At 38.2% G+C, this 16093-nt stretch overlaps 1 protein-coding gene across 1 annotated transcript in view; it reads right to left on the bottom strand.

Moving 5' to 3' along the window:
- LOC140752749 (luciferin 4-monooxygenase-like) overlaps nucleotides 1-15182 on the bottom strand; it is an 83828-nt gene extending 68646 nt beyond the window's left edge. The window contains exons 1-10 of the mRNA XM_073087090.1: nucleotides 15026-15182; nucleotides 13577-13784; nucleotides 12086-12410; nucleotides 11560-11713; nucleotides 10921-11066; nucleotides 10382-10514; nucleotides 9442-9523; nucleotides 8579-8718; nucleotides 7267-7437; nucleotides 6575-6802 (exon numbers count right to left, since the gene is read on the bottom strand). Of these exons, the coding sequence (XP_072943191.1) occupies nucleotides 6698-6802; nucleotides 7267-7437; nucleotides 8579-8718; nucleotides 9442-9523; nucleotides 10382-10514; nucleotides 10921-11066; nucleotides 11560-11713; nucleotides 12086-12410; nucleotides 13577-13784; nucleotides 15026-15145 (1584 nt within the window). The 5' untranslated portion in view covers nucleotides 15146-15182 and the 3' untranslated portion in view covers nucleotides 6575-6697. The remainder of the gene's footprint in view (nucleotides 1-6574; nucleotides 6803-7266; nucleotides 7438-8578; nucleotides 8719-9441; nucleotides 9524-10381; nucleotides 10515-10920; nucleotides 11067-11559; nucleotides 11714-12085; nucleotides 12411-13576; nucleotides 13785-15025) is intronic.
- Between the last annotated feature and the right edge of the window lie 911 nt (nucleotides 15183-16093).

The following is a 16093-nucleotide window of genomic DNA, read 5'->3' as shown; positions in this document are numbered from 1 at the left end:
GTCTCCCGTGCCGTTCCACTCTTGCTGCCCGCAGCCCCGAATGCCCCTTTTTAGTTGCCTCTCAAAACAGGCAGGGGATATTGTAGCCCTATTCTGGTCCCGGAACTATAGGGATTTTAGGTACTTAGTTTTTAATTGATGGATGTGAATAATTTATTATGTATCAATAATAATAATCTAGTGATTTTAAAGTAGGTCTTTGAAGTAGGAAGTCACGGTTTGAGTTTCAGTCCATGGACATCTGCTTATTCGAAGTTATGTGTGTATTAGAAACTATTTATTTGCTTTAAAGACAAAGCCTTCCAATGGAGGCCTATTTTTAGTTTTAGCCTTCAAAGGGCTAACGTATTGAACTACTAACCTACTAACGGTAGGGAAACCTTTCTGTGCATGTGTCAATTTTCGGAAACAGTAATTTGTTGCTACTTTCGTAAGCAATTTTTCAATTTCCCAAAGTAGAAATAAAATGACTTTAACGTAATTTAATAAAGTAACGAACTTAAAAAGTAGAACTTATATTATTTGTCAATAAAATGAGGGATTTTTCATATTATTACAGATTCGTAATAAAATGTTAAATATTGATAAATATTGTCCTGAAAAATGTCCACTAGTTAAGTAGCTTTGGCAACATTATGATGGCCAGTGGCGTCCCTGACACACTCCGAAAGGTTTGGCCGACTATAAATAACTAGTTTTTTCCCGCGGCTTTGCCCGCGTTTAAATGAAAATAATATAACATACTAACATAAATAAAACTGTAAATTCGTACCCTCAACTTTGCTAAAGATCATCACTTGATCAAATGCATAGTTTACGATTCAGTCCTTACTAATATCGATTAAAATAATCGGTTTTTTTGTCCAAAAGATCAATTCTCCGATTAATCGATCTTAGATCGCCATCCCTAGTTCCCGTGGGATTTCCGGAATAAAAGTTAAAACTATCCTATGTCCTTTCTCGGGTCTCAGACTATCTTTGTACAAAATTTTATTAAAATCGTTTCAGTGGTTTAGGTGTGAAGAAGAGACAACCAGACAGACAGACAGAGTTACTTTCGGATTTATAATATTAGTTAGGATATATGTGGACATCATAGAAGACTATCTCCTAAGCCCTTTTCAATTTAAGAGGAGATCCATGCCTAACAATGGGACAATAAAGGGCCGATGATATTATGTGTACCTTGTATTTTGTACTATATTCAGTCAGTATTTCTTCTCTTTCACATTTAGTCTATGAAGTTTCTTATTTATTGCCAGTAAGTTTAAAGGAAATAATGTAAGAATAATTTAGTTATTTGTGTTTCAATTTCAGTCAATAGCACAATTAAGTTTGATTTTCAAAAGTATTTGTATGTGATCTCATTATAACCGTAAAGGTTGTGTGTATTTATTTTATTATATTACCGTGTGTGTGTGTGTCATTAAACAATATTTTTACACGAAAATGTATGTTTTTTTTTTAATTCTACCTGAGCCCTCGTGTAAATACTAAATTTAATGAAATATAATAATATGTTAGGCTTATTTGCGGGGTACCTAAATAAATTATTTTTATTCACTAATTTGTTTTTAACATTATTGTTTTTTTTCAAGCAAAGGTATTTATATCAAAGGGCTTAAGTTTTGTGAAACATATTTATTTGCTTATACGAAGTTTCTCTGTGAAGCATGGATGTTGTAGAATATTTTTTAGTTAATTGCACTAATTATAATTTTATTAAGTAGTATTTCGTTACTCAATGTTATTATAAGTTTTTATGAAATTTTTAGCAGCTTAATAATTATTTTCTTTCGCAGACATTGGCTCTGAGACGAGTATTTGGCAACTGACACTGCCTGAGAGAAAAAATGCTGCTACATTTATGCAAAATACGACAGTGCGGCCTTTTATTTTCAAGGGCTCCAGTTTTAAATGTTTTTACTGCGATCAATATATATCGGATATAGAAAATTTACTAAAACATACATCTAGTCACGAAATCCCTAATAGAGAGTACCTTCTAGAAAATTATATATATAGAGGAAAACGACCTATACTGGTTGATGTATCCAAATTATCATGTCGCATTTGCTATACCGAGTATCCGAATTTGGACGCCATTCGGGACCATTTGAAAGTGGAACACTGTTTAGAAATCTTTCCCGCCAGCAACGGAATGACAGAATTCATAATGGCGGACGGGAAAATGAAGTGTCAAATTTGTGGCAAAGATTTTGAAGAGTTCAAACAATTATTTGCGCATATGACTACACATTTTCGTAAAGTTGTTTGTGAGATTTGTGGACAGGCTTTCTTAAATCAGCACTTGTTTTTAACACATAGGGAAAAGCATAACAATGAAAGCGTTATTTGTGAATTTTGCGATAAGGTGTTTGAGAGAAAGACTCAGTTGAAATATCATATGCGCGTTATTCATGGAGGCTTCGCTCGCGCCAAAGCTTCAAAATGTGAACACTGTGAGCTGACATTTAAAGAATATTACAGCAAAATGAACCATATGAAGAAAGTTCACGGCATTTCTAAGAGTTTTAAATGCGATTTCTGTAAATCTAAGTTTAATACGCGACGCTCACTTACCGAACACATCACGCTAAAACACACACAGAAGTACAGATGTGAAGTGTGTGACAAGTGCTTTACTAACGAGTCAAAGTTAAAGCAACACATGCTCGGACATTCCGATGAAAAGAATTTCGTTTGCTCTGTGTGCAATAAAGCGTACGTACATAGTAAATCGTTGAAGAAGCATATGAGAATCCATGGAGACATGCCGTACAAGATTGTTTGCGCGCTGTGCGGGGAGGCGTTTTGTAGGAAAGATGATTATACAAAACATATGAAGTTGTGGCATTACTTCGGAGACGCGGACGCGTATGAATCAGATGAAAATCTATTCTTTCAACTTTAATTTTTTACCCGACTGCCAAGGAAGGATTATGTTTTTCGCGCGTATCTTGTATGTTTGTCTTTCTTTATTTGGTCGGATCTAACAAACGGCTGGATGAATTTCGACAGTTACTTAATTATCTTTAAACTTTTAACTTAACAATGTATTACAGAGTGTAGAGGTAATAAGTATTGTTTCGAATGGGTATCTGTTACACTTGGTAGGTATAAGTAGTAAAAAATAGTTCGAAAACCCTTTAAAATTGTGTGTTAATATTTTAGTCCTCAGGGGCAGCGGCGCATATATGGCCGACCTCAGGTAGAAATCTAATCTCATTTGGGATTGCAAATGTCCATGGGCGGCAGTAGCCACTTACCATTAGGTGGCATGCTCGTCTGCTACTCCTATGTTATATAAAAAAAACTTAGGATATACACTCACTCTCACATACACATACACACACACACAACATACACACTCTTCCACATTTAAAAAAAGTTTGGAAAATCCAAAAGTGCACGACTCATAATGCTCATTTAGTTATGAAATATAAAAAAAAAAAACTTAAGTCGTTCAAAATTAATTGCCGAAAAAACAGCTGTAGTAGGAAGAAGGTACTGCACAAGCGCCCCTGGTGGAATAAATGTACATAATATCTATAGATATACAGTCTTGTAGTTTTCGTTTTTTATTAATTGCAATTAAACGACACTGAATTAATTAATCATTCGCATTCAGTGACCTACAATCGTCGATTAGAATTTAAAAAAAAAAAATTTAGCTCATATGATGGATTTTTTCACAAGTTACAGTGTTTTCAGGTTTCACACATGACGGACAGGAAAATTTTTTGACCTATTTTGGTGTTTTTTTCCAATTCTATTGCAGTAAATCAATTTTTAAAAAGTATGGAATTAATCTCCATTAAATTATCTCGACAATAGTATGCAAAATATCTTGATTCCGTGAACTATCAAGGCTATAATAATAAAAATAGCCGCCAAAATGAAGCGAAAAAATTTTTCGATCGTAAAGCACTCTCTGATGCTTCGCATCATGAGTCGTGCAAAAATCTTGAGCGTTTTGTTTATTTAAAAAACAAAGATTTATACCTCATGCTTTTATTTTTAAGTAATGTGGTGAATACTATGTGACATTTTTTAGCTTAATAAGTATATTGTAAATCCGTAATTGGCTTCAAGACCTATATTATAAGCTTAGCGTGTAAATTGATTGTTACAAGCTGTGGATTTTGTGAATTAAATAAATACATAAATACAGAGACGGTATTCCTAGCCTCTATGTGACCTCTGTGCTCCATAAGTATGTAATGGAAGAGTCACGGATGAGCTGTGACGGACTTATTGGAGACCCGGGGCGGAAGGTTGAATGGAGGCTCCCAGTCTAAAAAAATGATTTCATGTATCCGGCGATCTTTTTTCGCTGATTTATACACATTGCACAGTTTGTTTGATTTTTTAGCTACTTGCAACTGTGTTTGGGGGCCCCCAGGACCGCTGCTTCCGACCCCCCTTTAGCGGATAAGATTTGATTATATTTTCAGTGGTTTTCAATCCCGAGGATTCATTTCTAGTCATTTATAAGATTAATTTACTGTGTCTTATTCAGTATTATTTACAAGTGTTTATAGTATAAAGATTGATGTTACAAGTGTATTTAAATAAATCGAGTCTTAATATTGTCTATTCTGTGTATGTTTGTATTTGATCCACAGACCTTTTATGACAAAAATGTTGGAATTATCATTGTAGTGTTTGTATCATGTCTATTAACTAAAGTACAGCACAGCTGTAAACACTGTCTCGTGCTCACGGTGTGGCGGGGCGCGCGCAGTGTTGGCAACCGTACGATAATTATCGTACATGTACGATAATTTGATACCACCGTACGATGTACGATAGCGAGTCATTATCGTACGCAAATGTACGATAATTGGCTACTTGAAACTTTTTGGGAAACTGTTTTAATGAATTCATAAACGTATTATATATATGCCTTTAATTGATCATTTTTTCGAAAAACGGGCGATTTATTAATAAAAAATATATTTTTATTACCGTATCTGCCGAAAAATTATCGTACATTTCATAAGAACGCGTGCATCGCGCCTAATGATGGGCCGAGTCGGCCATTTTTGGTATTCGAGTCCAAAGTACTCGAGTACAACAATAAACAGACAACAACAATAGCACGGAAGAGCAAAAAAAAAAAAAAAAAAAAAACGCCACCTCGAGTCGACCTGACTCGGCAGATCTCTACTCGCGCCCGCGTTCTTATGAAATGTACGATAATTTTTCCGCAGATACGATAATTTTACGCCCCTGGTACGATCAACGCCATCTCCCAGGTTGCCAACACTGGGCGCGCGGCGTCAGTATCGCGAGAGCCAAGGGCGAGAGCGGACGGCCGCCTGCGCACATAGTGAGTGGTCGAGCCAGTGCATCACGAGAATAGTAGTACATATACTACAATCATTAATGATGTCTTATCATAAACAGGCTATCTTTCTATCATACAGTCTATCATAAACAGGCTATCTGTCATAAACAGTCTTATCATAAACTCCCAGGGGAGGAGGGTCACAGGCAGGGCTGGATTTAGAGGTCTACAGGCAAAGGAGTGGAGACCCCCTGGCCCCAAATTATTGACCGAATAAAATGAAAATTTTTTTCAGTTGAGTTTTTCAATAAATATTTTATTGTGAAACGCAGGTAGATTCTTCTAGTATTCATGTTTGTACAAAGTACTGTAGATAAAGGTAAACAGCGAAATAATAAAGGAAAAGATATTTTTTTTAGTAGTGTTTGCTAGTCGGAATTTAAAAAAAAATCATCAATCAAAAATCAAAAGTGGGGTCATCCCTCCCGAAACCGTCTAGTCCGACTTGCACTTGCTCATATTTTTTCGTGGGGAAACCCTGGATTCCTCTCTGTCGCGGGGGTAGCGAAATGGATATACCGGACTTAACAATAGATACAAATACAATTGAAGTACACTCAAAACGCATTAGAAATAATAAATTATAGTTTAAAAACTAAAACCCACGCTAAAATTGCGCAAGGAAAATCGTTAATCCTGATTCCTAACGATCCTGATGAGAATGGGATAAAATTATTAAAATCGTGTATTGTCATCGGTTCTTGATAATTGTTCAAAATTTTAAATTAATCGGAATGTTTAAAGTGGGTAAAACATACAACCCAAGCTAATAAAAGAGTGGTTAAAAGTGTTGTGTCCCCCGAATCTTATGCGACGACCCGCGTGGCGAAGCTGCCACCATACCGGTCTGACGCGCAAAGGGTCCCGGGTTCGATCCCCGGTCAGACAGATGTCTGAATGATGAATTTAGATTTCTGTTTCTGGGTCTGGGTGTTTGTGTATTTGTCTATGTATGTGTCCATGGCACCCACGACAAGGAATCCTAGTGTGGGGCTGTGAGGGTAGAAAGCGATCTGCGATCGCGCCTGGTCATAAATAAAAGTCCACTTATCTTTTGTGATTTATTTAAAAGAAGCGAGTATGTTAATTTGTAATATTTATAAAAATACAATTGGAAACAAGTGATTAAAACAAAATTTTAAGCTTGAACTACAATTTGTAATTATGTTAGAACTTTGAAGGCAGTAGAATACTCTGGTTCGACTCCCACCACCGCCACACCTATTTCTGTTATAACAGCAGTGTAGCGCTGCTGTGTTCTGGTTTGAAGTGTGGTAAGCGACATTTTTCCGAGGCGTTCTGAGTCCTAGCTTTTTTAGCTTAGCCTAACTAAATCTGATTAGATTATAGCATATTTAGAAGATCCTTCCTGTTAAGTTTCGAACTAGTACTCCGAGGTAGCGCTTGCACAAACCGAACACCACCGGCTAGTCGCATACGTGCCGACACCTGTGAACATAAAACATTAATATACAGAATGCAGTGTTGAGAAAACTTCGATAGCGTGACTCAGAAAGCGCCATCTGTTGATAAGTTGCGTAAAGTCGCCATAGAATGCTTTAGAAGCGCCATCTCTTGACGAGTAGCGGGAAGTAGGCACACTAAAGGTGGTAGAACTCTTTGTGTTTCGACTTCGGCGGCACCACCGCCACACCTATTTCTGTTATAACAGCAGTGTAGCACTGCTGTGTTCTGGTTGAAGTGTGGTAAGGGAGACATATCTTTCCGATGCGTTCCAGCTTAGTCCTAAGGTAGCCGCGCATCTTTGGCTGAGCTCAGGTAGCAATATCTAATCGTATCTGGGGTTGATTACAGATGTCCATACGGCAGTAGCCACTTAATATCAGATGGACTGCATGCTCGTCTGCTACTCCTACTTACATTATAAAAAAAACTTAAAAATAGATACTGACCTGGCTATCAACATACTGCACTATCTGCTCACTAGTGATATCTACATTCGGTTGGAGAACAACAAACGCTGTTGGCACTTGACCAAACTCCTCATGAGGAGCACCGACCACACCTGCATCCCTGACTGCTGGGTGCTGCAGCAGGACTGCTTCCAACTCGGCTGGTGCCACCTGACAAAATATATAACACATGGTTTTGTAATTCTTATGACTGTTTTTTTTCACTACTGATGGAATGCGAGAATTTATATCCTTCATTCAATTGAAAATAAATAACTAAATTCTAAAATTGGTCAATTGTCCCACTGCTGGGTTCGGGTCTCCTTGCAGAGCCAGAGAGGCTTAGAATTGGTAGATCACATTTACTTTGATATTTTTTTTAATTTCTCAGTTGAGGTCGCGTTCCGGTCCAGTAGTAGTATTAAAAAATATTGTAACTGACAATTTATAAGTGCCTCCGTAGGCCTAAACAAAATAAATATATTTAATCTCATTTCTTTGGACTGTAGGTTTTCTTACTGTTAACAATCTATTCAAATTATTTAATTATAGTATAATTTTAATTAAAATATTTTGTGTTATATTCATGACGTGTTATTTTTATAATAATAAATACCCATTTATATAGTCACTGGCTGTATGGGTTATACGATTGTGTACATTAGCATAAAAAAGAAAAAGAACGCGCTTGGCGCGAGACTTGAATTTTACGCGGGAATGATAAAAGTTGTAAATTGGACCAAGAAAATAGTTAATGTTATTATTACGATGTTTCCCTCGCTCATATAACAAGTGATAATTAATTTATAACGCAGTTTGTTCAAGATTAAAACTGGTATGACTTTTACACTTTTCAACTGAGTGTACTCAGAACATAAAATAAAGACCCGATTGCTTAAGAAATAGCTTATGTTACTCCCAAAATTTGTACGAATCCAACGACACCTCATATGTTAATCCGTCAAGCCGTTTGTGCTGCAGCGTGACAAAGAATGAGACATACATACATACTCAAAAACCCAGCCAACGGCGGCATGTGTGGTCGCATACCGTCGTATACACCAGTGTCATGCTCACCTGGGCCGAGTCCGACGGGGCAACGCCCTAAGAGGACTCCGTTTGCGTTCCTTTCGAGATCTCGGAACTCTCTACGCAGCGCCGAGGACGGCCCCCGGGGGGGTTTCAGTGCGGTAAGAATCCCACATAACCCCGTGTCGGCACGGCATAGGGTACCTTTTGAAGGTTTCCCCCTCGTCAACAAAAAAAAGATGCTCAAAAAATATAACTCTCCGCATTCCGGTAAACTCTATACCTGATATGAATTGAATTTGATCAATTCCTTCACACGATCGACTATGAAGAAGTATTTGTCCTCGTCATAGTAGCCAATGTCGCCTGTTTTGAAGAAACCTTCTTCATCCATATATTCTTCACCAGTGTCTCCGATGTATCCTAGAAAAATAATAATATATGCTTACCTCTTAGTAATAAATAATTAAAGTAAATACACTACCATAAATGAATTAGTTTAGTACGTCTATGTTGTCAACTCAAGGGGCCTCCGTCAAAATTTACCAAGGGCCCCAATTTACCGTCATTATAATTACAAGATTAATTTTAAAATGATTACAATTTACCAAGGGCCCTACATTTTTTTAGTATTACGGCTTAGCAGGTACGTTTTCAACCAGACGTAAGCCAAACGTAAGTAAAAAAAAAGGTTTTCGAGATCGCCTTTAGAAAATCAAGGACTTCCATTTAACTAAGTAGGAACTATGAAACCATTATTAATTTAACAGGGGCCCTGGCAAAATTTGTCACCAAATTTTCGTTATTTTCAAGATCAACTGTAGAAAATAGGGCTCGAACACAAAACTGCGATGCGATGCGATGCGAATTCGCAACGCAGAAAATTGCGATGCGAATTGCTGCGATGCGATATCGTGCGGCGTAGCGTCTCTCAGGGTGACCAACAACAACAACCACTGTGCGATGCGAATCAATTCGCAAGTTCTTGCGATGCGTCGAGGGAGCTCGCAGATTTTTGCGATGCGACGTCGCATCGCAGTTTTGTGTACGAACCCATAAAGGGCTCCCATTCTATGTAACTTGGAACTATGAAACCATAATTAATTTAATAGGGGCCCTGACAAAAAATCTGTAAAAATATCATACCTTTCATTAGAGTTGGTGATTTGAAGCAAATTTCCCCGCGTTGGTTTGGACCAAGAGGCTCGCCAGAATTAAGATCGATGATCTGAAATATTAATTTTACTATTAAATTTTTAAAGGTAGAGCTAGAATTGAATTGGGGAAGTGTAGTCCGCGCCAAATTGCTAGTCCGCTCTGAATATAGAAATGATTCGCGTTGCAACAGCAAATGGTAGATATCAGTGGGATTGCGACAGCGCGGCCCCTCGGCATCTCCTGCGTTAGTGTGCCCTTACGTTGCTACGGAGTATAACCTTGTAGAGTATTCGACCGCATTCGCTCTCTAACTACACCTGCGCGCATCAACTTCAGACCGGGCTAGCAGTTTGGCGCGGACTATACAACCGCACACCTATTGTTTTATCGTGCAGCAGTTTTTTCGGTGGGTGTGAATGCCTTACTTACTTATGAGTCGACCATATTAGTCTTCACGAGTTGTGACGCAACTGTCATCGACTTTAGGTAGAACCTTTCCTCTATATGGAGTTGGTTACAGACGTCGACAGAAGAAATATATATGAATACAGCCAGTTACGATAAGATGGACGGCTTGTTCATTTGCTAAGAATTATTACATAAATTATTATTTACAGTAACATAACTCAGAAAATGGTAGAACTCTATGTGGTTCGACTCCGGCGGCACTTCTGCCTAATAAGAGCAATGTTAAACGCTGCTCTGTTCTGGTTTGAAGGGTGTGGTAAGGGAGACATACTTTTCCGAGGCGTTCCAGCTTAGTCCTTAGTGGTGGCGTCTGTGGCCATCCTAAGGTAGGAAGTTAATCTTATCTGGGGTTGATTACGAATGTACTTAACCTCAAGTGATATCCTCAACTATGCATGTCTACTATTCCTACATTACACATAAAAAATAGGTCCTTAATTAATTATTAATAAACACTGACCTTAAAAATAAAAGATTCGGTGGCGCAACCAACGCTGCCCGGCTTGGGGCCCTTAGGGGTCCGTCGGTCGTGACACAAACACCCGGCCTCCGACATTCCGTAATACTGCGACACGTGTTTCAGATTCGGAAACCTGAATAAAAGTAATTATATATTTTTTTCCTTACTAGGAAACGTTCTTGTTACCATACATTTTATACATTGTTCATGTTACGTTTAGGAGAAAATGCTTCCATAATTGAATTCCGAATTAGAATTGATCAAAATCCTTTCTTAGCGGATGCTTACGTCATAACATCTACCTGAATGCCAAATTTCTGCCCGATCCGTCCAGTGGTTTGGGCTGTGCGTTGATAGATCACTATGTCAGTCAGTCACCTTTGAGTTATATATATATTTAGATAATGTATCTTTATTTATCTCTTCACAAAGCTTAGATTCTAGGTTACAATACAAAACCTTAAGTTTACATTAATTAATGCTTTGTGCGAGTCTGGAGTCCGTACAAAGATAACCTGTATGACAGTCTGTGGATATACCTTTTCTTTATAGCCTCTACTAGTTGGCTGTCGAAGGTAATACTCGCTGATATGAGATATTGTAGAGAAGACACGTCGTACTGGTCCAAAATGGTCGATTTAAGCATTTCGACCACCGTCGTTGGAGTCAGTTGCATTGTGTTTATCTGAAATATCATAATTGTTGATGGAAGATATTTTGTGGTTCGACTACACCGCCACACCTATTTTTATTTTAAAAGAAAGTAATGTTTCCGTGTTATGAAGCAGACGTGATACCTTCCAATTTAGTTGTAAGAGGTGTGGCGACTTTTCGCAAAGGGAGATTTTTCTTCAGGTTATTTGATCACGCCTGGGGAAATCAGCTCTAATAATTTCAGTTTGGAGTTTGTATATGTGTCTTCGATAGCATGATTCAGAATCGTGTGACGTCATCTGTTGCGGAATTGTTGCCGTATTGCGGAAGGTCGACAGGAGAAGTTCCACGTGAAGACGATAATAGAGGCGTTGCCACACGTGAGTTAGCCGGTATCCACATCTGCACACCGAAACGAAGAACTGCTCTCGTTAGAAATGGGTATGGCGGTGGTCCTCCTCGATGCAACTATTCTAGTTAACATTTCATATTACATAAGTATTAGTGAATAGAATCTTACTTGCCTTATAAGTCTGTATAGCTTCAAGGAAGTCCACCTCGGTTCCCCGTGGACAGTACACGACGGTGGAGCCAGCGTGAAGTGTGAACAGGGTATGACCGAGACCGTACGAGTAGTACCACTCTCTAGTGATAAGCGTACGTTGCTTGTTGAATGTACTGGAAGATGGTAAGGCATTCATTCATTACGTAAGGATTTTGGGCAATTCGGCCAAAGTGATAGAACCCTTTGTTGTTCGATTCTGGAACTAGCACCGCCCCACCTATTTCTATCTAATAACGCCAGTGTTAAGAGCTGCTGAGTTTTGGTTTGAAGTGTGTGGTAAGGGAGACATACTATCCGAGGCGTTTCAGATAAATACTCAGGGGTAGCGGCGCATTTGTGGTCGGTCAAGTATGAACGTAATACTATCTGGGGTTGATTACAGATGTCCATGGGCGGTACCAGGCACCAGGTGGATTGCATGCTCGTCTGTTAATCGTACGAGTATGTTATAAAAATGTATAGATAGATAGATGTTATCATCTTACGTTTCATTCACATCGCCAAGAAATAACAAGAGATTGGAATGAGTCAATGGTATGCCTTTTGGCAAGCCTGTGGTGCCCGAAGAATATAGAATCAGGGCTATATCTTCCCAGCCATTCACTGGGGTTGCAAAAAAGTCCTCGACATCAGCATGTTCCGTTAAAAAATCTTTAAAAGTCATCGCTCCGTCTCTTTTGTCGTCGCCATAAGTTATAATTGTGTCTATGGTTGCAACTTCTTCTAATGTTTGTCTGTGGTTGTCATAACCGGACGGCGAACAGAAAATAATTCTTGGTTTCGCTAGATTTATTCTGTGGAGAATTGATGCTGGAAAATAATTTAAATAATTTATAGTTAAAACTAAAAACCAGGTTAAAATCTCTCAAGGAAATTCATTAATCCTGACGACCCTGATGAGGAGAATGGGACAGAATTATTAAAATTTCTTATTGTCATCAGTTCTTGATAATTGTTCAGGATTTTGAATTAGTCTGACCGATGAAAGTAGATTAAAATCGAGCTCAAAGATTCCGTTACATACCTAGATACACACATACAGGCCAAGCTAATAAAAGCGTGGTAATGGCTTAACATGACGGCTCAGGGCCCCCGATATTAGAAGAGCCCCGTAAGTCCAATATATTCATTTACTACACGTATATGCTCAAACCATAGATTAGTAAAGATACTTTGCCGCCTTGAAATTAAATGAAGCCACAAATGGCTTATTAGTAAGTTCTTTTATTGAATTCTTGACAAATAAAAACATTTTTAGAGAAAATTTACAAATAAATAAATAATACTGCGTAATTTACATAATAAATAAATAATTATTTCAAATATTTTAGGGACATTTTAGCACGGAGACGTGGCAAAACTTTTTTACGCAACTATTTCAATTCTCAATACTGGGTACATTTTCTTGTTAGGAGTGAGTAATCTTTACTAATCTATGGCTCAAACGATCTACATTTTTAAATTGAAATGTTTTTATTTTTCTTCAGTACTTTCCAATGGGGCCCCTTTTGGGCGTTCAGGGGCCCCGGAATTATTTGCCGCAGTGATTGAATTCACGCGTGCGGGTGGGACACACGTGTAATCGTAGACCCCCGAGATGGCACAAGGCCTCTATACTGGTCAGATGCCGATGGAAGACATTACACCTAGGAAGGTGGTAGAAACTCTGTGGTTCGACTCCGGCGGCACCACCGCCACACCTATTTCTGTTATAACAGCAGTGTAGCGCTGCTGTGTTCTGGTTTAAAAGTGTGGTAAGGGAGACATACTTTTCCAAAGCATTCCAGCTTAAAATCCAAACTAATCCTCACAACTAACGGCGCATCTGTGGCCGACCTTAAGTAGGAATCTAATCTTATCTGGGGTTAATTACAGATGTCCATGGGCTACAGTTGCGACATCATCCGGTGGACTCCATTCTTATTGTTCCTCTTACATATATAAAAAGAAAAGAAATATATTCGTATTTTCAATACCTCTACCACAAGTAATATCAGTTGGCGCGAAAGTTGCTCCCGCGCAAATAATTCCCATAACAGTTGGAATAAATTCCATCCTTTTCTCACTGCACACGCTGATCACATCTCCCTTTCTAACTCCCATACGAGTGAGCGAGAGCGCTATATTTACGATTTGCTGTGAGAGCTCGGAAAATGATAGTGTCTCACTCGTTTCTGCGTTGATCTGAAAATTTAAAGAAGTTTTATCGACAACCCATTACTGCTCCACTGCTGGGCACGGGTCTCCTCTCATAATGAGAAGGATTAGGCCATAGTCCACCGCGCTGGCCAAGTACGTATTGGTAGACTTCACATACCTATGAGGACTTGTTTTTAAGATCTCTCAGTTATGTAGGTTTGATTGCGATGTTTTCGTTTACCGTTAAATAAAGTTATAATTAATTTATAAGAACTTATATAAGTTTATATAACTATGTAAAAAATGTACGTTTATGTTCTACAATTAATAAAATATCATTATCATCAATTAATACGTCATATTAATAAATGGAAATAGCCAAGCCAAATAACAAGTATATACATTGGTGTGTCAATGGGCGCAAGGAGAGGGGGGTATTTTGTGGGAGGGATGCAACTACCCTCCTGGTCTTTTTATACCTCTCTACTATGTAACTGATTATTTTTAGTATTTGTTGTTATAGCCGCCACCATTATACATAGGTACTCTGTAAAAAGTATATATAATACGGTTTAAAAGTTAGAGCCCTGTGATAGACGGACAGACAGCGGAGCCTTAGTAATAGGGTTTCATTTGTACCATTTGAGTACAGAACCTTAAAATTACCCGATAATTCTTACGTAAATTGTGCATTTTTTTTTGCAATTAAAATGACAAAATTGAACAGAGCGAAGCGGTACTTCAGCGCGGGGCAACTCCTTCTGCTTTATAAGGCGCAAGTGAGACCCCACATGGAGTACTGCTCGCATCTCTGGGCAGGGGCGCCCCAATACCAACATAACCCACTTGACTCCGTGCAGAAACGCGCGGTCCGAATCGTCAACGACCCAGTGATCTCCGATCGGTTAGAACCTTTGAGTTTGCGGAGGGACATAGGTTTGACATGGTGCCTACGTCACCATTCCTCTATCGCACCACTCGCCGAAGGATGAAGTTCCATCCACATCAACTGGACTCGTGGCGGTCCTCCACGATTCGGTTTGCACGGACGTTTTTGCCGCGGACGTGTAAGATGTGGAATGAGCTTTCTCCTGAGGTATTCCCAGAGCGCTATGACATGGGGCCCTTCAAAAAAGGTGCAAAAAGAGCTCTCATACAAAGCCGGCGATGCATTGGCGACTCCTCTGGTGTTGCAAATGTCCATAGGCGGCGTTGACTACTTTCCATCAGGTAGCACGTCTGCCTAATCGTTAGGTTAAAGTGTATAAAAAAAACATAATACTTACAATAGCTGCAGTATCTTTATATTTCTGAAATGTATGTAACATGTATTTCCCATAATGTGTATGGGAGGGCACTGTTAGTATGTTGTCGTCACCATACACATACAACTTATTCTTCAACATTTTATAAATAAAACTTTAATTCTGAAATTGTAAAAATGGAAAATAAAAACGCGCGTATGGTTTGATTCTCAATATAAATTGTAATGAAGAAAGAGATATTATTTCTGTATTTTAAATCAAATATTTATTCAATTGCAGTATGGTCGAGTGGGGTATAAGTGTATTATTTTGTTGTGTCGTATTTTTTTATTTTTAGTAGGTATAGTCCGTGCCAAACTGCTAGTCCGCTCTGAATATTGAAATCAATCGCGGCGCCATAGCAAATTATATGTCTACACCTGCTTGCAACAACTTCACAGCGGACTAGCAGTTTGGCGACAACTATACTTGTAATAATAGCAGCCATAGAAATAAATGCTTTGTAAAAATGTGTACTAGCTGCCTCTTATGGTTCAAAAGCTAAAGGGATTTTTTTTTAAATAGTCGTTTCTTATATGTATATTTTCAAAATTTATTTATTTTCAGTATTTGTTGTTATATCCAGCGTTATACATATTCTGTAAAAAATCAAATGTCTATCTATTACGGTTCAGGAGATAGAGCCCTGTGACAGACGGACAGACAGCGAAGTCTTAGAAATAGGGTTCCGTTTTTACAACATGAGTACGGAACTCTAAAAAAATAGTGTATCCCCCCACTATTTTATTATCATTATAATACGCAGAACACTTTTATTTTTATTTTGACGAAATTCCCATAAAGTTTTAAATAATGAACGTTATTATAAATCAAAAACAACACTGATTTGAAACATTTAAGTTAATAAGAAAATTTGCCACCGAGCGTGATTTGCGAAAATATCGCATTATTTGTCTAGATTTCTTAATAGATTTACTACAGACATACCTACTTACCCCATCTAACTCTAATAATTGGAAACATTGTAAAACTTCATCGAATATTCAATATTTGTATAGGTGTTGCGTATTGAATGTCTTGCGTTATGCT

Source organism: Epargyreus clarus, unplaced genomic scaffold (assembly GCF_041222505.1).
Source record: "Epargyreus clarus isolate Ecla_fem2 unplaced genomic scaffold, WU_Ecla_fem_2.2 ptg000025l, whole genome shotgun sequence".
Lineage (NCBI taxonomy): Eukaryota > Metazoa > Arthropoda > Insecta > Lepidoptera > Hesperiidae > Epargyreus > Epargyreus clarus.
Note: the sequence above shows the minus strand (reverse complement) of the source record. Positions and strands in the feature narration are given on the sequence as shown.